This window comes from Ixodes scapularis, unplaced genomic scaffold, assembly GCF_016920785.2.
Source record: "Ixodes scapularis isolate PalLabHiFi unplaced genomic scaffold, ASM1692078v2 PGA_scaffold2__306_contigs__length_199485367, whole genome shotgun sequence".
Taxonomy (NCBI): domain Eukaryota; kingdom Metazoa; phylum Arthropoda; class Arachnida; order Ixodida; family Ixodidae; genus Ixodes; species Ixodes scapularis.
In genome coordinates this window covers 157,450,359-157,477,362 of record NW_024609857.1, presented here as the reverse complement: position 1 = coordinate 157,477,362, position 27,004 = coordinate 157,450,359, and the positions used below count along the sequence as shown (strand labels likewise).

The 27,004-nt window shown below is 44.5% G+C and overlaps 1 protein-coding gene, 1 long non-coding RNA gene and 1 pseudogene across 3 annotated transcripts; all 3 read left to right on the top strand.

Moving 5' to 3' along the window:
- The first annotated feature begins 323 nt into the window (after positions 1 to 323).
- LOC120844477 lies at positions 324 to 2,230 on the top strand (annotated as a pseudogene).
- A 749-nt stretch (positions 2,231 to 2,979) lies between these two features.
- Positions 2,980 to 4,689, top strand: LOC121836828. Its single transcript, XR_006078017.1, has 3 exons — positions 2,980 to 3,053; positions 4,261 to 4,345; positions 4,634 to 4,689. It is a non-coding gene; the product is annotated as an uncharacterized LOC121836828 (long non-coding RNA).
- Positions 4,690 to 7,222: 2,533 nt separating this feature from the next.
- Positions 7,223 to 22,104, top strand: LOC120847544. Of its 2 annotated transcripts, XM_042292080.1 has the most exons (4): positions 7,223 to 8,681; positions 9,170 to 9,741; positions 18,808 to 18,881; positions 20,371 to 22,104. In XM_042292080.1, the coding sequence occupies exons 3-4, from the start codon at positions 18,819 to 18,821 to the stop codon at positions 21,331 to 21,333; spliced, it is 1,026 nt and encodes a 341-aa protein (XP_042148014.1). In that variant the 5' UTR covers positions 7,223 to 8,681; positions 9,170 to 9,741; positions 18,808 to 18,818; the 3' UTR covers positions 21,334 to 22,104. The 2 variants fall into 2 exon arrangements, with proteins under 2 accessions (XP_042148014.1, XP_042148015.1); XM_042292081.1 differs by lacking the exons at positions 18,808 to 18,881; positions 20,371 to 22,104 and having other exon boundaries at positions 9,170 to 9,233; positions 9,323 to 9,938.
- The last annotated feature ends 4,900 nt before the right edge of the window (positions 22,105 to 27,004 follow it).

The following is a 27,004-nucleotide window of genomic DNA, read 5'->3' as shown; positions in this document are numbered from 1 at the left end:
GGCGAATGTTGTTATCTGTATATATTGTTCTATATGACAGTGCCTGAAGTGGCCGCAGCAACGCCTTTCGTGAACTGTCAACTTATATTCCCTGGAGATTGTTGTTATTTGTATACACGTTTGTAAGTGGCTCTCCGGCTTAACCTCGGACTGCGCGAGCCTTGTTGAAGCAAACTCACTCTCCAACCAGCTGTTCTCTGCTTCTCCTGCAATGTTGCCAGGTGAAGTGACGTCTCCCTCTAGTCGTGCACGGCCGATTCGCCATTGCGGGGACATTACACTCACCTGGCAACATTGTAAATCTCACGCGGTTCTTGAAAGCATTGTTGGTGTTGTTGGGTCATGGTGTTTTCACATATTTTGCATCTTGAGTTCATTTGGTTTGTGTCTCCGCTTTCCGAGTTCGCGCATGGATAGAAATAAGCGTTTTCGATCCTCTGGTAAGCATTGTGCGGTGTTACACTGTACAAACAACAGCCGCAAGCGAAACCACGAGCGAACATCAACTGCTAACGGGGAAGAACTCAAGTTTCACCGCTTTCCTGTCGATAAAGATGGAAAAGAAAGTGGCTCTCCGCGGTGAATCGGGCGAACTTCACGCCAACAGTGAACTCACGAGTAAGTTAAGCGTTTTTGTTGCTTTGGCGACATCTGACACGTTCCCAACTGCACAGGTGTGTTCGGCACATTTCGTAGGCGGCAGGAAGACAGACGAAAATAGCGTCCCGCAGTTAGACCTGGGGTATGCGAGAAAGGTAAATATTAGCATAATCGCGATAGAAAAGCTAATGGCTTGTGGGTCTGACAGGTGGTCTTTGGGAGGCGCCGTTTGGCGCGTGATGTCAGTGACCAGGTGCCGACTACCAAGGTGGGTATATTTACAAAGAAACACGCATATTTCCTCGATTTTCTGTGACAACCTTAATCAAACTCACTCTGGCGGTCTCTGTTACAGAAGAAAAAGTTGCCCTCCAAAGCCACTACCTCTGCTTCTGTGAGTTGACTTTGCAGAAACAAAAAGTTATGTTCTGCAATGGCATTGTAGTTGTACACTGAATAAGATCATATTTGTTCCAGAATTCGAGTTTGGCACTCGTGGGGCACAATTATTCTTTAGCACAACAACCTTCTCCTCCTGAGCACACAGTAAGTTCTAATAAAGGTGTTTAGACAGGGAGTTCTGACTTGGTCATGAAAATGCACCTGCTGTTTTGAGCACTATCAGATTTACTCGGTCTTGAAAAGGTCTGAATTTATTACAGACTACAGACTCCTTGAGTTAGGCGTTGCGTCGTTGCAACCTGTGTCCAAGCATGTGGTAAGTTTGTTGAGAATAAAGAGTGTTATGACAAGCTCTGCGACTTGATTTGATGTTTCAAGCAGTATTTCATTGACTCGGTCTTCAATTTGTTTCAGACCACACATTCCATGCAGTTCACTGATGACACCGAGTTGGGCGCCGAGCCGTGGCAGACTGTGTCCGAGCATGTGGTAAGTTTGTAGAGAATGGAGTGTGCTGGTGACAAGCCATGTGACTTAGTCTGCAAATTCTACCACTGTGACATTGTCTCAGTATTTTAATATCTTTCAGATTACGGACTGTGTGCAGTCTACTGGTGACACTGAGTTGGAGGCATGGCATAGTGTATCCGAACACATGGTAAGTTTGTTTAAAATGGGCACGTTAAGTCCGCTCTCCTCTACTCCTGCTCCGAATATCATTCTTCGAGTGCAGCAACTAAACGGAGCTTCGTGTACAGAACTGTGATGCACCGGAACTAGCGACAGGCAGCACAATCACTTTCGTATGTAAATTTATGATACTAGCATGGAATGTCATGACCGCTGGTGTCGAGGATTGCAATAGACCTTTTGCGAAATCCCCCAAGCACCCCGGCCCGCGTACGAGGAATTGTGGGAGAGACTGCCTCTCGCCTGGCCGCTCTGCCTTGAGATCGCATTGCCTTGTCGCTTGCCTCCTCTTAATCCAATCTTTTTCGATTTCATTACCTATTTTTATCTATTCCAGTGTATTTTTTATTTCTTCTAAGTGTATCTATTCTCTTCTGCGCACAATGTTTCTTGTATAGGTATAGTATTTGTACCTTTATTTTGTCTTTTTCGACGGGAGTGCCAACAAACAACACGCCACTTCGTGCCTCGTTCCCCGGGTGAGTACTACTGTTGCTACCGATTCCTACCACATTGTTAGCTGTTAATTTTGGTTCATTTGACCCGCGTGCAGTCGAGAGGAGCCGTTTAAAAACATTCACGCACACGTCATTGGGATAGGCAGAGCTCTGAATCAACAATCGCGACGCGAGAGCCGAGTACGCTGCAATTTGGCCGCCCGCGCTCGCTCTGTTGACTCACACTTGAGGGCGCATAATGTATTTAAAGGATTGAAGATCAACCACAGTATTGTCTAGCCGTGTCATCAAATTTGGATACAAAAATTCATAGTAGGCGCTAGGGGGTCGAGAAATGTCACTTTGATAAATGGCATCAAACCGAAACTAAACAGGAAAAAGCGTCCGTAAAGTTATCGCTTCGCCCTTCCGGGGATGCGATTCGTTATCATCGCGGCTGACTCCATTTGCTTAGGCGAGTCGGCCGCGATAATGACGAATCACATGCCCAGAAGGGCGGAGCGATAACTTTACCGGCGCTCTTTCCTGTTTAGTTTCGGTTTGATGCCATTTACCAAAGTGACATTGCTCGACCCCGTAGCGCCTACTAGGAATTTGTTTATCCAAATTTGACGACACAGCTAGACCATACTGTGGTCGATCTTCAATCCTCTAAATACATTATGTACCCTCAAGTGAAAAATTAAAAAGTTAAGTTAAAACAATTTAGTTAATTAGCTAACTAAATGTCTAATTTCACCTTTTTTCTAGAGGCTGCCATGGCCCCTAACACTTCCCCAGGGCTCAAACGACTATCTCACATTCTCTTTTTTTTTGAAAATTTGGTGCAGCTAAGAAAAACACCCTGTATACATTTTCCCCCAGTGTGTACTGCAGCTTGCAATATGAAGATACAAGCACAGGGTAAGCAGCAATAAACATGACCGGGAATCAAAGCCTTAAACTGGGGATCCATAGGCTGGCCCTTTGCCTTGGAGCCACCGAGGCAGCTAACTTGGCATTCTTACATTCTAGCATTAAGAAAGCAAGTGCTTCTTTCAGCAGCATTATTCTGCTGGCGTGAAGCCATTGTCAGACTTCTGTTATCGCACGATTGCATTCCTAGAACAGAAACAAGTGCTGTGGAGCCAATATTTATGTGGCTGGGACCTGTCTCTTATAATTCTTGAGGTGCACACAAGAAAAACAGTTAATGACTGTTTATTATTACCAACGCCTCCACAATAATGCTCATAAGTTATTAATTTCAAGAATATGTAACATGCAAATGAGATTAAGAAAAAAGATGTCCAATGATATACAAGTGCTAAAAATGCACAAAAAGAAATGAATATAAACTTTGCACAATAATGAGTGACTATAGGCACACAAAAACTCAAACATAAAAGCACACAATCAGAGAACATTACCACATAATCTAAAACTCGAAGAACACACACAAAAGCAATGAACATCAGCACTAGTGCCACAATAGACCCTTTCCATAATTTAGTGCCATCTGATGACTCAAATGGAACTTTAACTTTTACCATACTAATGGCGGGAATGAACCTGTGGTCTGAAGTATTTTATCGGGCACCGCCAATTTCGCAAGTCAACGGTAAACAGCAATGTGCGCTTCACTGTACAGTTCCTCTTCAAACTCTTTCAGTGACGATGGCGAAAAAGATGCAAGCAGTCAGAATGAAGCGCCAACCCACATAGATGCCTTGATAAAGTTCTATACATTAAGGGACTTTAAAGCTGAGAATGTGCTACTAAAAACCGATTTACTGACCCTGAATGCTTATGCAACACTTGCATCCAATTCCTGCTTCAGGTAGCGCTAACGTCTAGAATGTATAGGCCTAAAATCATCTGCTTAGGAGCATCTTCAACTTCTTCCTTTTTCAGTAAACAAAATACTGCCATTAGTATAGTACATATGCCACTTCTCAGATGATGAAGGGTCTATGGCTGGCAATTTCTTTTATGATGAAATATTGCAAGAGAAAGCTCGTGCAAAGAAGCAAGTACAATTATTACCTTAGATGAATAATAGAAAACAAAGATGATGCAAGCAAGAAGGGGAAAAAAATTACACATTAAACATTAATTGATGGAATTGCAGTTCAGCAAGCAGCCAGCTGCCACAAGCACCACTGGCAGTTGCCTCCAACTGCAGGCCATGGCTTCGACGAGTCACCTGCTCATGAGTAAGAGAAAATCCGGATTGCCTCAATAGGCAACACAATATGCACTCTCTACAAAGTATTGGTTAGAACTGCTGCATCTAGCATGCTGGTGTGCACACATACTTTACGCCTTCAGTAACATATTTTGAGTTTTTAAATATTCATATTAAAATATTAACTAATATTTAATTGGAATATTTTATTAAATGTCACCAAACTACTGTTGCCCCCATGCTGTAAGTTGACTTAAAAATCTAAAAGCAATTCTGTATCAGTAGTGCTCTAATAATATTGCTCTTGCATCTGTAGCTCCTCCCTGGATATGATGCCTCCATCACCACCTGAAGACCAAGCAGCTGATGGGGTAGGTATTATTTTTGTCTTCTGCAAGTTAACAAGGCTGAAAAAAATATGTTTGAGAGAAGCACCTCCCTGCATAAAAGAAAATGACTGGTTTTTTCTACAGACTGCAGATGTCGCAGAAGCGGTGCAAAAGGTATGCATTGTCACGTTCATGTGTTTTCTGTCTTTAATACAATTCATACATAGCATTTTTATGCAAGAAAGCGAAATGCAAGTTTTATTATGAAAATGCATTAAAGAAGTGCATTAAATCAATCAAAAGTTTCGCGCCTTCAGTTACGTGTTACAAAAGTAAATATTCCTGCTGCAGGGATGCGGGAGACAAGAGCCAACAAGACTTGACGGAGGCCTGTCTCGGACACATGAGAGCACTAAGAGCGCTCCGAACAGAAGCTAAGGAAGGCAATATTTTTCATTTTTGTATGCGAACAGACTGCCGGCTTAGGGTGTTACCCAAAGTGAAAGCACAGGCCACCATGCACAAGCTTGAAAACATGATATATGATGTCAAGAAGAAATGTAGTGATTTGGGAAGGACCAACTCAGTTTGCAGTTGAAGTTAGAAAACTTAGAAGTTTTCAACTTTCTTTGAGGAGTGTAAAAACATTTTCTGAAGTAGAGTTTGATCGAGAAAAGTAAACCCGGCTTTTCTGCCCGCATAATAACCCAAAGCTAGGAGGAAATTTATGCTCGACTATCACTGCACTGAGCGACAAACGGAACTGGTTGCTTGTCCGGAGCTCCCATGGCTTGCAGCCAGCCCGATGGCGTCATTGATGGACTTGACTCTTTTAGAGATGAAGTGTCCGAACGTACCGAACTGTAAAGAACTACTAAAATCCAGAACGTATGACATAAAAAAGAATGGTGATAGGGCTTTCGAGCTGCAACCAAAGGGACGAAGTAAGTTCTATTATCAAGTTCAATTCGCAATGGACTGCACTGGCAAGACCGCCTGCCACCTCTATAAGTGGTCAAAGGGCAGGAAATTTATGCTCGACTATCACTGCACTGTGCGACAAACGGGCCTGGTTGCTTGTCCAGAGCTCCCATGGCTTGCAGCCAGCCCCGAAGGCATCATTGATGGACTTGACTCTTTTAGAGATGAAGTGTCCGAACGTACCGAACTGTAAAGAACTACTAAAATCCAGAATGTATGATATAAAAAAGAATGGTGATAGGGCTTTCGAGCTGCAACCAAAGGGACGAAATAAGTTCTACCATCAAGTTCAATTCGCAATGGACTGCACTGGCAAGACCGTCTGCCACCTTTATAAGTGGTCAAAGGGCAGGAAATTTATGCTCGACTATCACTGCACTGTGCGACAAACGGGCCTGGTTGCTTGTCCAGAGCTCCCATGGCTTGCAGCCAGCCCCGATGGCATCATTGATGGACTTGACTCTTTTAGAGATGAAGTGTCCGAACGTACCAAACTGTAAAGAACTACTAAAATCCAGAATGTATGACATAAAAAAGAATGGTGATAGGGCTTTCGAGCTGCAACCAAAGGGACAAAATAAGTTCTACCATCAAGTTCAATTCGCAATGGACTGCACTGGCAAGACAGTCTGCCACCTCTATAAGTGGTCAAAAGGAAGGAAATTTATGCTCAACTATCACTGCACTGTGCGACAATCGGGTTTGGTTGCTTGTCCGGAGATCCCATGGCTTGCAGCCAGCCCCGATGGCACCATTGATGGACTTGACTCTTTTAGAGATGAAGTGTCCGAAGGTACCGAACTGTAAAAACTACTAAAATCCAGAATGTATGACATAAAAAAGAATGGTGATAGGGCTTTCGAGCTGCAACCTAAGGGACGAAATAAGTTCTACCATCAAGTTCAATTCGCAATGGACTGCACTGGCAAGACCGTCTGCCACCTCTATAAGTGGTCAAAGGGCAGGAAATTTATGCTCGACTATCACTGCACTGTGCGACAAACGGGCCTGGTTGCTTGTCCGGAGCTCCCATGGCTTGCAGCCAGCCCCGATGGCATCATTGATGGACTTGCGTACCGAACTGTAAAGAACTACTAAAATCCAGAATGTATGACATAAAAAAGAATGGTGATAGGGCTTTCAAGCTGCAACCAAAGGGACGAAATAAGTTCTACCATCAACTTCAATTCGCAATGGACTGCACTGGCAAGACTGTCTGCCACCTCTATAAGTGGTCAAAGGGCAGGAAATTTATGCTCGACTATCACTGCACTGTGCGACAAATGGGCCTGGTTGCTTGTCCGGAGCTCCCATGGCTTGCAGCCAGCCCCGATGGCATCATCGATGGATTTGACTCTTTTAGAGATGAAGTGTCCGAACGTACCGAACTGTAAAGAACTACTAAAATCCAGAATGTATGACATAAAAAAGAATGGTGATAGGGCTTTCGAGCTGTTACCAAAGGGACGAAATAAGTTCTACCATCAAGTTCAATTCGCAATAAACTGCACTGGCAAGACCATCTGCCAACTCTATAAGTGGTCAAAGGGCCATGGCGAGGTTGTAGCTGTCCCCTACAACAAGGATTTCATGAAGTTCCATCTAAAAAGGGCGAAGAACTTCTACTTCAAGAGCCTGTTGCTGGCATCTGTGGATGACGTAAACTCGAGAAAGATAAAGCTCTCAAATGAATACAATGCACATCCGTAATGGACAGAGGTGGAGAGGCAGTGAAGTATTCTTCATTTTTTACACAATGTGTGATGCTTCAAAGTTTTGGTGGTAACAAGTTTGATTGATCAAAACGGTGTTTTCAGCACTTGGTAAACAGTAATAAAAGACCATTATATAAAGTAGTCAAAAAATTTGCATTGCAACCATGATTTATACTCTGAAAACTTAGCAAATTAGGAGTGTTGTGTATGGTGGCAAGTCTCTATTTGCTATCGGTAGTCAATATTACTATTTAATCCCCACAAGAAGAGTTTTATGCTTATACAAGAGGTAGGAAGCGATTCATGAAAATGTATGTTCTTCTACAGCAACGAAAGCAACCTTTGCATTCCAAGAAAACATCTAATGAGGAGTGGTTTGAAGTTGAACTGCTGATACATAGACAGTGATCCAACTACAGCCTGCATATGGGAAAAGATACATAGTTTTGCATGAAGTAAATGTGAACAATGGAGCAACCAGCCATCCATTTGAGCAGGGGCTTCGCTTTACACCAGCCCGTAGAAGTTTCCGAGCTTCACGTCATCCACTTTAACATTGCAGCACTCTGAGGCAATGGCAACAAAAAGGATAGTTTACAGAAATAAATTTTTGCATTATCATTACAGTAATGATTTATATAAAGGTGAACAGGCAATTGCCGACGGCTCTCACACTGGCAGTGCCATGGAGTGGAGACCAAAACTGCTTGCTTGCCTTGTGAACGAACCGCGACAAGGCGTAGAATGAGAACAGTAAGCTGACATGGCCACTTCTCCGGGATGCTGCCAGTACACAATGGTTGGCAATCACCCTTTTAACTTCATATACATAGGTTGCACATGACGTCATGTCCGTATTCGAGAGATTAGAGGGGAGGGGGCGGACGAAAGAGGCCCGCGGGGCCTTCAGGGTCGCGCACCGTTTTGGCGGCCACCTCTCTATCGGGCGGGCGTGCGTCATGTACGAGTTTTCAGTTTGACAGGAGTGCAGGTGCTCAGGCTGCTGTTCTTTTCTTGCTGCAGGGCTTGAAAATTATGAAATCGTGAAGATGGCAGTCATACTAAGTGAATACGGTGCAAGTTTGCCGAGGTCATGCTAAGCGGTGGTATGGACCCGCTTCCGTTTGATGCCGACGATACAGTGATAGAGCACGACCTGTACCCGAAAGTGCAAGACATTGATATTAGGGACTATATTGTTGACAAGACAAGCTTTATAACCAGGGATCAGTTTGAAGCTCAGAAAGGACTGGAGGCACATAGCTATCTGGCCAGTGGGTGGATACAGCTTCCACAACTGAAAGCTTTGCCTAACGACGACGTTGTAGTCATTGGAAAGGTAAGCAAGAGGTGTCTGTTGTCTAATGATGCAGTATAGTTTAATAAAACCAGTGATATGACGAATTACTTGGTCTGGGGGGGGGATATACCTTCATGAACACATCGCAACACTAATAACGTGAACACAAGCGAGCATTTCCGCATTTTAGACGGAAAGAGTACTAGCGGGCATATTTTACCGCCTTCATTATTGCGCCAAGAGAGCACTTTCGAAAAAAAAAGGAAACTTCATGAGAGCCTTTCGGTTCTAAGACCAATATCAAAATACGGCGATCGCCCGTTTGCACTGACACCGTCGCGGTCTGTACAAAGCGCAGGTATTCTCTCCAGTGAATCACTGCCACCATGCCTACAAGTTTCATTTCCACTCTTGCAAAAATACCAGCCATTGAGTGTTGTGAATAAACATGCGATTGAAGAATTTTATGCAAAAGTGGTTGAGTGAAAATGCTTTGCTACAATTTCTATTTTTGCGATTCCATTTAGGTCAACCATTTGCAAAGTGCAAGAGAAGCTTGTTTGCAGCCCTGGTTGCTGTCGAAACCAGATGGTGAGGTGGTTCTGGCCCACTGCGACTGCATGGGGGGCTTGGCGAGGCATGTTCTCACATTGGAGCCGTGTTGTTTTATTTGGAGGTAGTCGTGAAGCACAGAGTTGAGCAAGTTGGCACCGGCGAAGAAAACGCAGAGCTTCCAGCCTACTGCAGCAACCTGGCCTGTGTGCCCATTACCAAAGTGGACTTCTCTGCAACTGCAAAAAAGCGATGCATCGACGAAGCTGAGCCGTCAAACTTACAAGCGCTGCGGTACCCGAAACCAGCACCTACAAGACCAAGCGATCTACAGTGGGCCCAGGTTCTTGCAGATGTGGACGCAGCAGATACAAACCCAGCGTTTCTTTCACTTCTTGACGACTATGCTGAAAGCTACAAACCCACAGCTTCCAAGCACAAGTCAACACTACTGTGCAATATTTACAAAAATGGTCTGCTGCCATCATCGGCTGACGTCCTGAAAGAGTGCGAGAATGTGGCCAGTGGAATCAGTATCGAGCCCGAGGTATGTATGTAGATCATGTCTATTAATGAAAGGGAAAATGATGTGGGAAAGCTGGTATAAGTTTACAATGGTGTATTCCAAACAAAACACCAAGGGGAGCAATGGTAATCACGTCAGTTTCGGCTTGGTGTCGTCACCGACGACATCGACAGAAGCGCCACCAGCACCACTGCATACAAGAGCATCAACCGACTGAAAATTCGTCAGTGGGCATGGCCAACGCCTACTAGAACTCCAAGGCCTGCGCGCTTGCTTTTTTCCATGCTCTGACGTCACCGCACCTTGCCCGACGATTTCGCGACGTTAGTTTGCCGCCTGCCCAGCAGATGCCGCTAGCGGCGCCGTCGCTAACTTTGCTCGCTCGGCCGGTCGCGCAGCGGCGTCAACGGTCACAACTGTCATCTTCAAGCATTCTTTTGTTCGGTGCACGTTCGGTCGCTGTTTACGTGAAACCATGTGCACTGTGGTTCCGATGTGAGCGAGCAGTTGTGACCTTGTCGGTTCGGTGCGCGTTCGGTCGCTGTTTACGTGAAACCATGTGCACTGTGGTTCCGATGTGAGCGAGCAGTTCTGACCTTGTCGGTTTGGTGCGCGTTCGGTTGCTGTTTACGTGAAACCATGTGCACTGTGGTTCCGATGTGAGCGAGCACTTGTGACCTTGTCGGTTCTGTGCACTGGCTGGTTTACGAAACAAGATGGGCCGTTGCTGTGTTCCCAACTGTCGCGGGAATTACGATACCGGGCCGAAGGTTCGTGTCTTCTCGTTTCCGAAAGACGACGACAGAAGAATAAAGTGGGAACGTGCGGTACGTCGCCACGACATTGAGATCGCCACCTTGCGTGATCCCAAGGTAAGATTGTTAAGGGGAGACACCCCCTGGGAGGGTCAACTTTTGAACCCTTGGCTTAAAATTAATTAAATTTATAGGGAAGGCTGGTGGTCATGCTAGTGGGTGCATAACAAAATTTCAGGTCTGTCGGTTAAGTCGGAAGGAAATTAGGGCAGCTTCTATCAGCAACACCCCTACATTGTTTAGTTAATCTATCGTTGGAAAACTATCACAATATTCAAGATCTTTATGTGCTAGATATGTAGCAGAATGCCTAGGAGGTGCGCCTATGGAAAGTTTTTTGTAAAAAGTCACTGATTTCTATCAATTTTCTCTTCTGCAAAATTGGTCAACTTTTTGGTCTTCTGTGTCTCCGACAAAATGTCAACATTTTTTATAAAAGACATCCGTAAAGTGACAAACAAACTCCATAGGCGCATTCCTTGTTAAATTTCAGTCTGGAAAAGTGAAGAACGAGCCTTCCTTGTATTGCCATTATCAAACGATTGACTAAAATGAAATTATACCAAAAAGTGGAATGGAGAAAAATGTGTTCAAAGTGCTCCAAACCCTATCTTTTCTTTAGCTTTGGTGGACAGAAAATAATTTATAAAAAATTAACTATGCAGTGTAAACTAGTGAAAATTTCTGGGAATACTCTCTGGATGGAGATGGATGTAAATATATAATTTTTCAAAATCAATGTTTTTTGCAGAATTTTTTTTTTCTGGGTAGTGTCCCCCCTTAAGAGAATTCAAGCTTTTAGTAGCAACAAGGGGAGAAAAGGGGGGGGGGGGGGGGATTTAGTCGTGGGTCGGTTTTAACACGCCTGTCATGCCGCTTTGGAAACAACAGCGGAGAGGAATTTTTGTTTCTCACTTGCGCGAGGCAGTGCATCGTCGGTCGTGACCTTCGCTTCGACCGTCGATAGTCCCTAAAACTGTTTTGGCGTTTGTTTTTTTATTCAAAAAGTTCATAAGCTGCACAACAGTTGGTTTTATTTTATAGCATGCCGCTTTCGTGCGCTTCAACGTTATCGCGTGGTAGCACTGCAAAATATTTATTTTCAGCATGTGGTGCTAACCGGCATCGCAGACCCTCTTTTGGTGCTATGATTGCCTTTAAGGAAAATGTGTGACTCAATAGCGTCATTGTTTCTTTAAGTCATCGGACCTTTTCACGCCAGCGTCTGTCTTGTTCGGCGTGAAATCGCCGTAACTACTTGCTACATGGTCTTGAGCATGCCGGTCGCCAGTCAGGCAGCCTCCTAGATAATAAAGGCTAAAAAAAGATTGGTTTTAAGGAGTTCGACTGCACTCTCTTCAAAACCACTGCGGAATAAAGCAGATTGCTCAAGACTTTCTCGCATGCATTAGAGAACATACACTCAATGCATTTCAGCTGTCAGCCCCTCCTTTAAACAGCGCTCCCTCCTTCCGTTATTTGCAGGTCTGTGAGCTACATTTCAAGAAAGAGTACCTGAGGACTACCACTTCGTATACTGACTCGGATGGAAGAACTATAGAAGCTCCCATGAGCCTTACACGGTTGACACCAGATGCAGTGCCCACAATATTTCCCAATAGCCCTGCTTACTTGCCTGACTGTGGGCCAGTTCGAGAAAAGCCGGAAGCCAAGAGGAAGCGTGTTGAGGCAACGCGGCTACAAGAAGCCATCCAGCTCTCACTATCAGCACACAAGGAAGAGGAGCAAAAGAACAGAGTGTCGTCCTACGACCAGTTCCTTTCACGGCTTCCAGATCTTCACGTCGCAGACTTCTGGCTGATACAGAAAGCCAAATCGGCGGTTCTGTTTGTGCACATAGATGACAGCATGGGACACCCGGAAGTTGAACACTCCGTCGTTGTTACGGACACCATGAAAGTGACTGCCTCTTGGCGACGAGTGACGTTGTGCTTTGATGAAGTCAGCATTCCCGAGACATTGGACGACATGCGACAACTTCAATGTGTTCTAGACAGAGTGCAAGAGTTCAAAGCCCCAGACGTGTGCGAAAAAAACGAAAAACTGAAAGCTTGTGTCGAGTTACTTTTTTCGCTTCTGGACGACCTCGCAAGCAACAAACTTTTGCCGCAAGAAAAAACGGAAGCGCTCGCATTCCTGATGGAGCAACTGCACCTGCTGCTTAAAGGAACAGCTTTCAGGTATTCTACGGAACTTCTCGTATTCTCAAGCTTATTTTACACTATCTCGCCTCATGCATACAAATTTGTTCGTAGCAGTGGGAAACTAACATTGCCTCACAGGTCCACAGTGATGAAGCTTTGCAGCAAATACAATGCAACCCCAGCAAATGAGCAGAATGATGAAGGATTCCTGCGTTACATAAAGAAGAGGGCAGGCCTCCTAAAGCCACACGAAAAAGTAGTAACATTAATGATGGATGAAATCCACATTCAAGAGTATTTTGAGTACAAAGGAGGCTCTCTGGCCGGAACCGCATCAAACACTTCCGAAGCTGCGAAAACTGCGCATGTCTTCATGACCCAGTCCTTACTTTCAGCGCACAAGGATGTGGTCCACATTTTGCCAGTCTCTAGGATTGATGCGAGCCGGTTGCATGAAGTAGTACAAAAGGTTATTCTAGGACTTGAGGAAACGGGGCTCACTGTGATTGCGGTGATCACAGACAATAATGCAATAAACAGAAAGGTGATGTCCTTGTTTTCAAAAAAGAAGCTAGATATAGTGTACCCACATCCAGCAGATGCCTCACGACCATTGTTCTACATTGTAGACACTGTACACCTGTTGAAGTGTATCAGGAACAACTGGATCAATCAAAAACATCTGGACACCTGCATTTTCTATCCAGAGTTCTCAAGCACTAAGTCGCAGGTGGAGATAAAAGGAGCCTCATTTAAGGCGCTCCGTGATCTACATGCTTCTGAGCAACAAGATTTGTCAAAATTTGGCTATGGGCTGACGTACAAAGCGTTACATCCATCGAACATTGAACGCCAGAATGTAAAACTTGCCCTGAAGGTGATGAGTCCATTCGTTGCGGAAGCCCTTAGAACACGTGGAAGGCAACTTGGTTTGCCATATGATTCAGAAACCGCAGACTTAATTGATGTGGTACATCGGTGGTGGAGCATTGTCAATGTGCAAACTCCTTGCAAAGGCAGGCGCCTTCGGGACCCCAATCAAGAACCAGTCAGAGCTTTGACAGACATGCAGTTGGAGTTCCTCAATGATTTTGTGAACTGGCTTGACATATGGGGCACTGTCAAAATGGATACTGGGGCATTAACAACAGACACACACACGGCGCTCCGACTGACATCGTACTCACTTGTTGAAGTCACGAGATACTGCCTCGAGGAGCTAAACTTTGAGTATGTTTTACTAGGCGAATTCCAGACGGAGAGTCTAGAGGACAGGTTTGGCTGCTATCGTCGCCTGTCTGGGACAAATTACCACATCTCGGTCCAGCAGATATTTGAGTCCGAGACAAAACTGAGGCTTCAGGACTCGCTGGTTTTCCCAGATATGCAAGAATTGTGCAAGCCATCCGGTGTGACTCGCGATGCAGACAAACTGATGAAAGACTACAACATCAAAATAACAGAAGATGACTTAAAAGAAAAAGAACCGAGTTTGCCAGCTATAGCATACATAGCAGGCTTTTGTGCGCATGCAGCGCTCAAGGAAATTCCCTGTGAGGCATGTGCGCTGAACCTCGTAACGGAAGAAAGGGAACTGCAACTGGACAGGAACGTCCTCATCGAAAACCTCACGAGAGGTGGCCTCAAGTTTCCTCAGTCGGTTGTCATCAACGCTGTTTTGCACACGCAGCTTGTGCTAGAAAAGCTCACATTAAAAGAAAATGCCACACGCTTTCATGCTGAAGGCAACCAAAGAGAGGTGCTTCTAAGTTTGTCAAGGCACCTGCTTTTGGACAACGAAGACCTAGACATTTGCAACAATGGGCAGCACCATGACACAGTGCTTAGCAACATCCTGCGGGCAGCCGCCCACACATTACTTAAGAACTATGTGCAAATGAAGACTGACCAGTTGAGGTCTAGAAAAGCTGCAGTGCATCTGAAGAAATTGCAAACTCTGAAATGATTCAGTGCACTCGGACAAAAATAAAGACGTGCGTTACGAAATGTATGTTGTATCACCTTTAAATCTTAATGCCACAGAAACTTGCCCCTGCCGGATGGCTAGGATGAGAGAAAGTACATTAAAGGTAAGTTACGAGACACCGTGTCTCCAGGCTTCAATTACCATTAAAAACTCTTTTTTTGCTCTGCAAACTAGTCAAGGCTTCTAAACTATTTATTTTATTTATTTATTTATTCTCTGCAGCGCCAGAGCATTACAGCAGAGGAGTGGGTTACATGATTCACATATATCATTATAAATTGGAAAGTCACATAACAGCACACATCAGCAATTTCCAACAACATCAATAAACATGATTCACACCAGCACACAATAGCAATATTACGAAAAAACCAATGATGTACTTAACACAGAAACTTACATTGCATTATTAAGGCTAATAAAAGAGTAACTGTTAGCTGATACAATATCAGACGGCAGTTCATTCCATTCCGATATAGTTCTCGGAAAAAAAGAAAACATCATATAGTTAGTTCGACATTTTATTTCGCGTATTTTTTTTACGTGGTCCCTCCTACTCAATATATAGTGGGGCATTTTTAGATAATTAGACTTGTCTATTCCAGTTAAATCATTGTTGATAGCGTAAATAAGTTTAAGTCTATTTTTCTTACGTCTTTTTTCTAAAGGCTCGATACCCATACAAACTTTCATTTGTGTCACACTCTCTGCTCGAGAATACTTATTCAGAATAAACCTCACAGCGCGATTTTGAATGCCTTCTATCTTATCTATGAGATATTTTTGGTGATAAACCAAAACTAAACGAAAAACATGAAAAAAAAATTGACGCAAACTACATAATTCCTTTTTTTTTAACGCGTTTTAGCCGACGGCAGCAGCCACGTTCCAAAACACTCGGTCAAAGTGTGTGACGTCACGGATGAGACGCGCAGGCCTTGAAGTTCTAGTAGGCATTGGCATGGCAGCATTGCACGAACCATGTCGTGTAATCACCTTCCATTTATCGTGCAGGTTAGTAAGAAACACCTTTTCGGATTCAAAAGCGACATTCTATTTCTTGTTGTGCTGCCATGCCCCGGCACGTGTGTGCAACTTCTTGTCGAGTGCGTCTATTCTGTGCGCTCCGTCTTATTATTGCTGTCTGGAGACAAACTAAATCCAAGCCCAATGTCGGATGTACAAGCGAAACAGTTCGCCGATATGTTTACACTCCTGAAGGATCTTTCTGCGCACTCAGTAAAAATAGAAGGGCAGTCGGGACTAATAAAAATGGTTAACGAAATTAAAGCTAACCAAGTGGAACTGGAAAACAAAATTGAGCACATTGGCAAAAGGATTGACCTTGTTGAGACAAGAATGTCTGGTATCAGCAACGAACTTGCACAGGCACATAGAGAGATACAATCTGTACAGGAAGACAATATTGCTTGCACAGTCGCATGAACGACTTCGAAGACAGGTCAAGGCATTCAAACCCGATTTTTCATGGTGTAGCTAATTCACGGACGGTGACATGGGCTCAAACACAAGGGAAAATTCTTGAGATAATCTGTCGCTCAGTCGAATCAGAGATAGCCCCCAAGTTCATCGAACGGGCACACAGATTGGGAACCTTTCCGCAGGAAAATTGTAGACCGATCATAGCAAAATTTGCATTGTACAGACTCAAAGATAAGATTTTGAACTCCCGCGTAGCACTTAAGATCGGAGGGACAACAGTGAACGAGGATTTTCGCCCCACGATGCGGCAAGCGAGAGGGTAGCTTTATGAATTTGGCGTCTCACAAAACGTAACCTTCAAGTTGCGATACAACAAACTGTTTATTGGCCAAGCATGTTATACTTACGATCCATTGACTGACAGCGTTCGTCAGGTGGTCCAGCGTATCAGCAGTGCACCCGTGACTGCGACAACAGCTAATAGAACTATACACGTAAATCCTTCAACAACTGCGTCATAGCATGTAGCGAGGAGTAGTGGTCACATGCAACTTTCGGCTTTCAAAAGTGTCCATTCTTTTTACAAATATCAGGAGTATTATCAATAAAGGGGATGACTTGCGGTCTATCACTGATTCATCAGGCGCTAACATTGTTGTTTTAACTGAAACTTGGCTGACGAGTAAGATTCGTGATGGTGAAATTATGCCCAGTTATAAAAAGTTCAACATTTATCGGCAAGACAGAGAGGGTAAAACTGGCAGCGGTGTTTTGATTGCTATCGCGGATCCCATTTCTTCTTTCCTTGTAAACATAGTGACTGAGCTAGAAATAATATGGGTATGTATCTGTTCAAACCATTGCGAATATGTCTTGGGTGTTTGCTACCGGCCTCCTTCAAAGAATGCGTCTTTTGTATCTCAACTTCACGATGTCGTCAACGCAATCACTGTTCGTTTTCCTAACATTCCAATTATTATGTTGGGAGACTTCAATTACCCAGACATAATTTGGTCAAGCGATGGCCCTCGCCAGAGTACATCTTCTACGGAATCAAATGACTTTCTAGATTTTTTTGCGGATTTCAGTTTTTCGCAAATTGTTACGCAGCCCACTCCAATTTCGAATTCTTCTGCAACGCTGTTGGATGTTGTGTTGACCACGTCACGCAAGTTAATATTGCCCAACTCTTACTTGTCTGGTCTGAGCGATCATTCTTTGCTGCACTTTTTTTAAAATCTACCGGAGTCTCTTTTACGAGTCGAGGTTAAGCGTGCTTTTGATTATGCTTGTGCAGATTTCCCGGTCATTAATACGGAAATCTGTGTTTTCTTGAGTGGATATCTACGAGAGTTTTCTGGGCGTTCTATTGAGACTAACTTGGCGTTATTTAAATATAAGGTTTCTTCACTTTCAAGTAAATACATCCCTGTATGAACTATACGAAATTGTCCTGGGTCCCCTTGGTTTAATGGGACTCTCAGAAAACTCTCAAACAAAAAGAAAAGACTGTTCCGGGCCGCAATACTTTCTGTGCATTCCATTGCTGAACATCGCTGGGCAGCGTATCTTTCAGCCGCTGCTATATACAAGACACCTATTAAAGAGGCTAAACTTCGTTTCTTCAACAGTACCTTGCCCTCCATGTTGCGCAGCAATCCTCAGCAATTTTGGAATACTGTAAACCCTTCGAAGAAAATCGTCCTAGAGCTAAGAAACATTGACGGTGAAAAGATAGAAACATGCGAATGTGCAGCTTTACTAAACAAAATGTTCACGGAGTCCTTTTCTAGTGTAGACGACTCCAATTATCCAGATTTAAGCCGGCCGGGTATTGGTACCATCGACCCCACTGATGTTGAATGTACCGGAATTCGCAACTTTCACAAACTATAGGGGGTGCCACTGAGAAATCCAAAAAGGCAGTCAACTAGATGATCGATGGCCACGACGGGGTGCTGTAGGACGTGTTTGCTGCTGTTTCGGAGCTTGTTCTAAATAGTGGCATGGCTGAAGCTTTGGTTTTAACTTTAGAGACATTGCTGAAGCACAGGTGAAGGCGACTGTCGCATACAGTGCATCGTTGAAGGCGAAGCGGTGTTGAACGCCGGTCACCTTATGTGTTGTGGCATCAACACGCACTCCACGTCTTCGCTCACAATACAAGCGTTCTGCGTACAGACGAGCAGCCCGAAACAAAAGCAACACGAGCTGCGATGCACGGTCTTTTAAGACGGCAAGGTAGAGGCAAGTCGTACATTTATGTAGATTCGTTATCGTAGTACCCACGCTGGAAACTTGTGCGCGTTACTAGAATAACCTAAATGAGGCACGAGAATGAACAGTGTCGCCAGTCTTATCAGTCTTGTGTGATATGCTCTAATACGCTGTATGTGCGACATTCATAGAGATGTAGGCGCGTATATCGGCATGATGCGGTGTTCATACGAACATGCTCGCACGTCCCTACGACGCCGTACAACTACCTTGTTGGGAGCTTTGCAGACGTCGATCGCACATATTTTTGTTGCTGTTACATATATCCTGTTTAGAATTTGAGCTACAATGGCAACAAATAGTCATCGTGAAAGCGTTCTCACGAGCTAGACACGAATATGCCCTACCAAATTATATTTTTGATTGACTTAATCTGGTTCTTTTTGGGGAGGGATTTCAGGCACTCTGCTCATGCAAGGCAGGCGCATCTCAACGGTGCAAACATGCAGTTGCTCTGATGCTGTTTGTAAACCGGTGAGACCATTGTGTTAAGTTTCTTTCCTATGTTTTGCGAACACCATCTCTGCTGCTATGTGCACATTTCAGAGATATCATTGTGATATTTAGAACTGAGGCAAAAAGCAAACAAAAATATGGATTACTTCACTTCGTATTTGAGAGGTACTGGCTACGACTTTGTTTTGTTTTTTGTGTTTGGCATCAAATCTTTCAGGGCACCAAGCAGTTATGCTGTTATGGGAAACATGGGTATCCTGTAGAAGGGTCAACAGGTAGGTATTTATCGCTTCAGTAGTGTGGTAAGTCATGGGCATCCAGTGTGCCACCTGTTTGATTCAATGAACACAGCAGTCACTGACACACGTCTGCGAAAGCAATGGCTGGCAAAGGTGTACATGTCTGCCTATTGCAATTCTTTCTTGGGATTTTTAAGACTCACTGTACGAGGGTAATTCTTAGCATAAACGTGGTGCCTGAAATATGTCCAACTGGTGTGTCTGCCATATCCTCACTGTTGGTTACTCGATTTCTGCCCGACAAGCCACTACTGGGGCATTTAGTTACCAGCAGCAATCCCTGTGGTCTCGCACCAGCACAGGTGGATGTAGGACAAGCTTGTTCTGTCGTTAGTGACCTTACATCCTGACAGTCGACACAAACAACGCAAGCAATATTGTATTTCTTTGCCAGCTGCAGTCCCGGCAATGTCACGCCAGCACACTTGGATGCAGGACAAGCATGTTCTGTCGTTGGTCACCTTGCATCCCGACAGTCGACGCAAACAACAGAAGCAATATTGGGCTGTTGTGACAACGGCGACCTTTTTGCCGACAATCCTGGAACCAACTGCCAAAACTACAATGGTTGACTAAATGTCCGACTGGCTCCAGTGACGTATTATGTTGCAACTACCGAACAAGTTGAAATGCATGGACACTATAGGACACTGAGAATTCTGAGACGCGTCCCAGGCACTGTAATATGCACAAAAAGGGACAGAGAAAACATATTTAGTTCTTTATTTATTTTATTCATCTGGACTACGCATCATCTGCCAGACTCTGGGATTCTGCTTGTATCCGGAGCCAAGAGCGGCACAAAAAGTACAAGTGAAGCTGCAGATTATGACAGGATTTACTCATCTGGTCCGTTTAGCCTGTGGTCGACTGGAAGTTGAAAAGAGACGGCAGACCACACAATATTTATCTGCCTGGCTTCGATATGAAGCATTCATTGTCTTGCCTAAATTCTGATGTAAAGAACGGCATGAAACATGCATGAACAAATCAAAGTAAATATGCACAATACTGACATACATGCACACGAAAGCCTAAAAATAAAATAGAAGATTTACCAATCAAACAGATTTCAACGAAGCGGTGTGTGTGCACAACTTAATTTTTCTTGTGCATGTTTTTCATGTGTTGTCAAAATGTATGTGGCCCAACTACATGCCTTGCTGCACTCATCTTAATTCTCATGCTCACACTGACTTTGTTTTTAGTGTTGGGACATCGAGCAACCCTCTCCAACGGACCTGAAGCAAGCCTGGGGTCATTTACGGACAACGCAGGTGTACGAGCCGAAGATGTTGCAAGAACTCTGTCACGTTCACGCCATGCCGGAGGTACAAGTGGACGATAAGGTGCTGGAGGACATACGTAGCGATCTCCTTTCGTGTGCCACCGAATCTGCTCTTGCCCTTCACCTGAAAGGCAGGAAAATAAGTGAGGTCAGCAACCATGGCAAAAGTCCAGAAGGCAGCTCCGGAGCTGTAAGTGCTGCCGACACCAATTTCTTCCTCGGCATAAGTCGCAGCACCTGTGTAAAACAGTATGAACAAGTTAGTTTTCACACCGTTGCTTTTCTCAATGTCGGGCATTTCAGAATCAACAAGTTCATGTGGGAAAATCTGTCACCTCAAGAGCAGCAGTTTTACAAAATACATGTTGCCGTGACAGCTGATGAGGCAGCAGCCATTTGCCATGACACACTCTTACAAAAGGGCGGTCGTAGGCAACGTGAGCGCAAGCTGCGCATTACTGCTAGCAGTTGTCATGCCTACTTCACCTTTCTCCCTACGGAACACCGGTCGTGGGCAGGAAAGGTCCAGCTGATGTACTGCGAAAGCTTCCCAGGAAATAAGGCGACCCGGCATGGGAAACGGTGCGAAGGACCTGCCTTGGAAAAATACACAGAAATGACGGGAAGCAGTGTCCGAAGGTTCAGACTCGTTGTAAATCCACCTGTACCCTGGCTGGGGTGCAGCTCTGATGGTGTTGCAGAGGTAAATGATGTGCCGTCGATCCTGGTTGAGGTTAAAAGCCCCGAGGCGGGAAAAAACACTTCAGCAAGGGAGCTGATCGCTGCGAAGATGGATGAGTACATAATCAAAGAGGGTGAGAATAACCACCTGCGAAAAAAACATTCACATTACTCTCAGTGCCAGCTGGAATGTTTTTGCTAGACCTCAAGATGGATCACCTTAGGATGTACTGTGAGAAGGGCTCCCTAATCCTCCCTGTGAGCCGAGATAGTGCACACATTGACGAGCTCGTTAGGAAGCTTAAATTTGTATACTTTGAACATATTATATGCAAGCTAGCGCAGTAAGTCTTGCTGTGCAGACCCACTTGGAGCAGATATGACCGAGACTGCAACTGGTGGGGGCCAAGTGCACATAATAGACGGTATCATTCCTAGAATTGAACGAGTCCATACCAACTGAGCACATTTGCACCCTTCAGGCTGATATGGTATTGCCTAAAGCCCGAACACCGCCCCCAGTCGTAGTCCTGGCCAAGTGCTTTGAGCTTTTTCATTGGCGACACTATTTTCTTTATAGTGCGTGACGCATGTTCAAGACCCTCAGGCTAGCAGTTATACTGCGCTGGCAAAATTCCTCATCTACAGCGCAGAGACAATCGCCCCTCTTGACGGTAGACTAACATCACACTGTGCAAGCATTCAGTCAACTAATTTACTTTTTCACCAGTTTTCCGTACTGTCAGTTACTGCACTTGTCTCAATCCAATGAAGTCACAACAGCGATTTGCCACAAGGTTTTGTTTTAGGTCCTCTTTTGTTCCTAATCTTCATTAATGACCTCCCAGCACATATCTCATCAATTATTGGTCTCTTCACCAACGATTGTGTCATCTACTCTGAAATAACTAATGATTCTGATGTTCAATCACTACAGACGGACCTTAACAATATTTCGCGCTGGTGTGCTAAATGGAGAATGAAACTCAATATTAATAAGTGCAAATCTACAAGTCCCTTGTCAAAATAACACCTGTCCGTCTTACCACATCGACAATGTTTTACTGGAACCCGTAAATCATAGAAATATCTTGGCGTATACATAAATAACAACCTTTCTTGGAACACTCACATTAAATATGTAACTAATACAGCTAACCGCATGCTAGGCTTTTTTAAAAGAAATTTCTCTTTGGCTCCCCTCCTTAAAACTGCTTCTCTATAAATCTTTGCACCGCAATAAACTAGGATACGCTGCTGCCATTTAGGATCCGGCCAAATCACTTGCATTATCGCTTGAAGCCGTTCAAAACCGTTCCGCTCGATTCATTTTACACAACTATCATCGCACATCTAGCGTGACTGAAATGAAAAACACTTTTGGCCTCCCTATCCTCTCTCTCCGCAGAAAAGTATCCAGACTGTGCTTGTTTCATAAAGTTTATCATTATAACCCGGCATTACGACAACTTTTGATAACTGAAACCTCTTATGTTTCTTCGCGTATCGATCATCAAAATAAAGTAGCTATCTCTCCCTGTCACACATCAAGTTTTCACAAGTCTTTCATGCCAATAACATCTTTGGATTGGAATCGCCTTCCCGCTCACATCGTTGACATAGTTGGAAGTGCCGAGTTTAAAGATGCCGTTTGTAACTATGTTCTCTGCTCCGAGTAACAAGTTTGTTTGATGTTTCTTTCTTTTTTCACCTGCCTAATTTACTATGTGTTGTATTTTAGATGTTCTGTCCACACCCCACTATAATGCCTTCGGGCCCTGAGGGAGTAAATAAATAAATAATAAATAAAAGTATACTGGTAGAGAAAACTTGAACAGGAAGCTTCTCATAATCTTCAGCGCGGCGTGCCAATGTCTAGTGAAATCTTATAAATCTTGTGCGCAGCAAAAGCAGAGAACAGGACACAACAAGGTGCATTGTTGTGTCCTGTTCTCTGCTTTTGTCCTCGTCCTTGCTGCGCACAAGGTTGTATAAGATGTCAAACCAACTTGCCCAAAAAACCACTCGTCTAGTGAAACGTTGGCACACCACTCTGAGGATTAAGAGAAGCTCCCTGTTCGAATACAATGGTGTATTTGGATATAATCCGAGACTGTTTTCATTTTGCTTGTACTTTGTCTAAGGTTAATTCACGTCATTCAGTTTGTGTTGTCAATCCCTTCTGTTTGCTTTTAATCGTTTTTTTTTTAAAATAACATTTGTTTATATTGCAGGTATTGAAACTGATTGAGGAAGAAACAAGGTCACAGACTTCATGCTTAAAACCGGTTTATTTTTCATGCTGGCAGGGTGATGGTCTCTAACACCAAGGCTGTTTGTGCGACATCACTGGCAAAACAATCGCAGAGCCTTGTACAACGGATGTGCTATCCGGAGAATCAGATTCACAAAGTCCACAGCCTGGGGAATTGAGAAGAAACAGGGTGCGCAGAAAATGTGTGTAGATGCACTATCTAGTCGAAATGTGAACTTTCAGTACAGAGTATCTGGACTTAACACAAGTTCTTCCCATCCATTCCTTGGGGCATCACCAGACAGTATTGTCAGCTGCGAGTGTTGTGGAGTAGGTGTGCTTGAGGTGAAGTACCCATACAGTGATCAGGACTACACCATTGCCGGATACACTTACTTGAAGAAAAGTAGCCTCATTCTCCCAGGCAAAGGGTGCATGCAGCTCAAGAGAAACTATGCACATTACTATCAATTACAAATGCAATGTTTGTTTGCAATCTGAAATACTGCGACTACATTGTGTGGACCGGAAATGTACATCGCGAGAATTTCCTCTGATGCAAAGTTTACGGATGCTATGATTTCAAAGTGTCAGCGCAGCACAGGCAGTAGCACACACTTCTTCGAGTGTGTGCTTCTTCTGCCTGTGCTGCACTACAAGGCATTTTCAAAGCCTCTTGAAGAGAATAGCGAAACCAGAACTGTGTATTGCGATTGTAACAGGCCAGAACAAGGCAAAATGGTACTGTGCGATAACCCTCAATGCAAAGCGCAAGTAATTTCATGAGAAATGCATTGGACTGAAAAGAGCTTCACGAAAACAGTGGCTTTGCAAGCACTGTAAATGAGAAAGGACTGTGTATTCTCTACGTAAAAATACGTAGAGAATACACAGTAAAGGGGGGGGGGGGCAGTAAACAGACGCGAAGAACCAAAAAAACAAACAAAAGAACAAATGCGCACCACCACCGCCGCCGCCGTGGTGCGCAAGCGTGGAAGTGTTCTTCCTTCCACCTAACACCACGGCAGGCTTGCAGCCCATAGACGCCGGCGTGATCGCCAACTTCAACAGAAGTTGGCGATCACGCCAACTTCTGTTGAATATGGACAACGCCTTCAATAGGAGGCGTTGTCCATATTCAACAGAAGCCTGGACAGGCTTCTGTTGAATGTGGAAAACGCTGCACAGGGAGGCCGGGAACCAGACATGAAAATAACACTACTGATGGCCGTGCAATTTATTTTCGGAGCGTGGTGTGGAGTACGTGCCTCCACGGTGCAAAACTGCTTCAGGGAGGCGGGCTTCGTTCGACGGTGTCACACGAGCGAAGCAGGCGAGGAGGAAGAGATGCCAGTAGAGGCCTGCGAAGCGCCCGACGATGAAGGGGTGCCGGAGTTGTGGTCGGCGCTTAACGAAGATGCATCGGGTCTGGACGACTCCCTTCATGCAGACGATATTGTGGAAACGTCCGAGTGCCTCAGTGATGAGGCGATCGTCGCGCGTGTACGTTCCGCGGACAGCGGTGACAGCGACGACTCTGACGATGCGGTTGAGGAGCCTACCCAGGTACTGTCATCACAGGAGGCCCAGCGGATGATACAGTCCCTCCGGGACATTGTTTTCGCAAAGAACCTCCCGCTAAGCTACGTGGAGCACCTAGATGCTCTAGAGAGATGCGTGCCAGCTTTGCGTGAAGCAATCAAAGCTGACAGACTATGGCTTTTCTGCAAACAAGTAGTTGCACTTGCACTACCTTACTTGCCTGCAAATAAAATTCTTTGATCTCTTTTGTCTTTTTTTTCTCAACCCGCTTATAACAATTATTGGTTACAACGATGGTATTTTCTTGGCATTTCGATATTGTTATAAGTGGACTAGACTGTGCTTGATTAAAGGCCCCTTCAGGTTGCACAGCCCTACACATAGAAAAACTATATAATTTGCAAGCTGGAGATTGCTGGTGCCAAGTAGCAAGCCACAGTAGGAGGTGGCCACCAAGGACGCAAAGATCAAGCGTCAGCAAGCCACCGACTACGATCGCCGCCATCAGGCTGGAAGACAGTACCTGCATCTGGGTTTGTTCAGGACAGGTAAAGGCTACTACTGTCCTCAGTCCAGTGCAACGTCCCAGGTCGTATGTGGTGAAAACTGATGAGAGAGCAATCTGGCAGTGCGATCGGAGAAACTTGCGAGCCTTTCAGGACAGGCAATGAAGACGTAACCGCAAGAGAAGAGGCCCAAGGACTGGGTTCTTCTCAAGAGCCGGCGGCACCTGCAGTGCAGGAACGGGCTTCACCTCGACAACCCCCTGCACCTGCAGCTCAAGGATCGGCTCAACCTCAACAGCCACCTTCGCCTACAAGTCATAACTTCCAGCGCAATGAACATGACTCCGGTACCACTCCTGTGCAAAGAACCAGGCGTGGCAGAGGGGTGGTGTGTCCCCGGAGGTTGAACCTTTAGTGCGATGCAGTGTGGTGTTTGGGTGCAGTACATTCTGTGGGGGGGGGGGGGAGACGTGGAGGGCACAACTCTCGTGTGTGATATGGCCGCAGGCAACCCTGTGCGGTCGCCAGGCCGCTTGGTATATTGTTGTTTTTTAGGAAAATAAATCCCTCTGGTTCTGGGCCCAATGGTCTCTACAATAATTAGTACTAATATAAACTAAGTCCGAATGTTAGTTTAATCCACTCCAATCCAATCTTTACTTACCCACGCCAGCTGGCCAGTGCTCTGGACCAAACCCACTAGACATTAGGGCTATCTCGACCATTGTGTCGATCATTGGTGTCAATATGTACTATGCGTGCAAGATTTATGTTGAAGGCACGAAAGGCAATAGTTAGCGTGAACCTAATAAAGAAGTTCAAACCGGCGAGTGTTGACAATTTTGAACCCGACGTGCTGAAAAGCGTCTACTGGAAGGCTAAACAAAAGGTTGGGTGCAAACGAGCTGGTGATGGTTAAACATTTGAGCATTAGAATCAACATGATGGTTAACCATTTAAGCATTGGAATCAACATCGATGAAAGAATGTCTTTTTTGGTTGATTCGTCTTTCAGGACTGCCCGTAGAAATTTTAGGAAAGTTTCTTCCGTGAAAAATTGGAATCGACATCGGTGGTTAAACATTTAAGCATTGGAATAAACATAGATGAAAAGTATGTCTTCCCTGGTTTATTCGTCTTTCAGGACTGACTGAAGGGATAATTGAAAGTCACTTCCGTGAAAAAAGAGTTAAAAGAAAAAGACATCATGCTTCTCGAAACCAACAAATGTGGAAAATTTGCTGTATTACCAATGAATGAGTTCCAAAAACAATCAGACTTAGCCATAGAGGAGTTGTTTAGGCAGTTTGATGGAAACCTTAGACAGATGAAGTGGCAAATTGTTAGTATAATAAAGAAGAGTGAATTTCCGTTCTTGGTTTCCAAAATGAATGTAACTTCAAGAGACACTTTTGGAATCAAGTTTTTCTTTAAGGACCATCAGGTGGACCTTTCTCTTCCAATTGTGGTAAATAAGAAAGGCAGTTGGCAAAAACTGGTGTCGTCCTTTCGTCAGAAGGCCCCGAGTGTTTTGGATGTCGGAAGTCCGTAAACCATTCGTTGCTCAGATG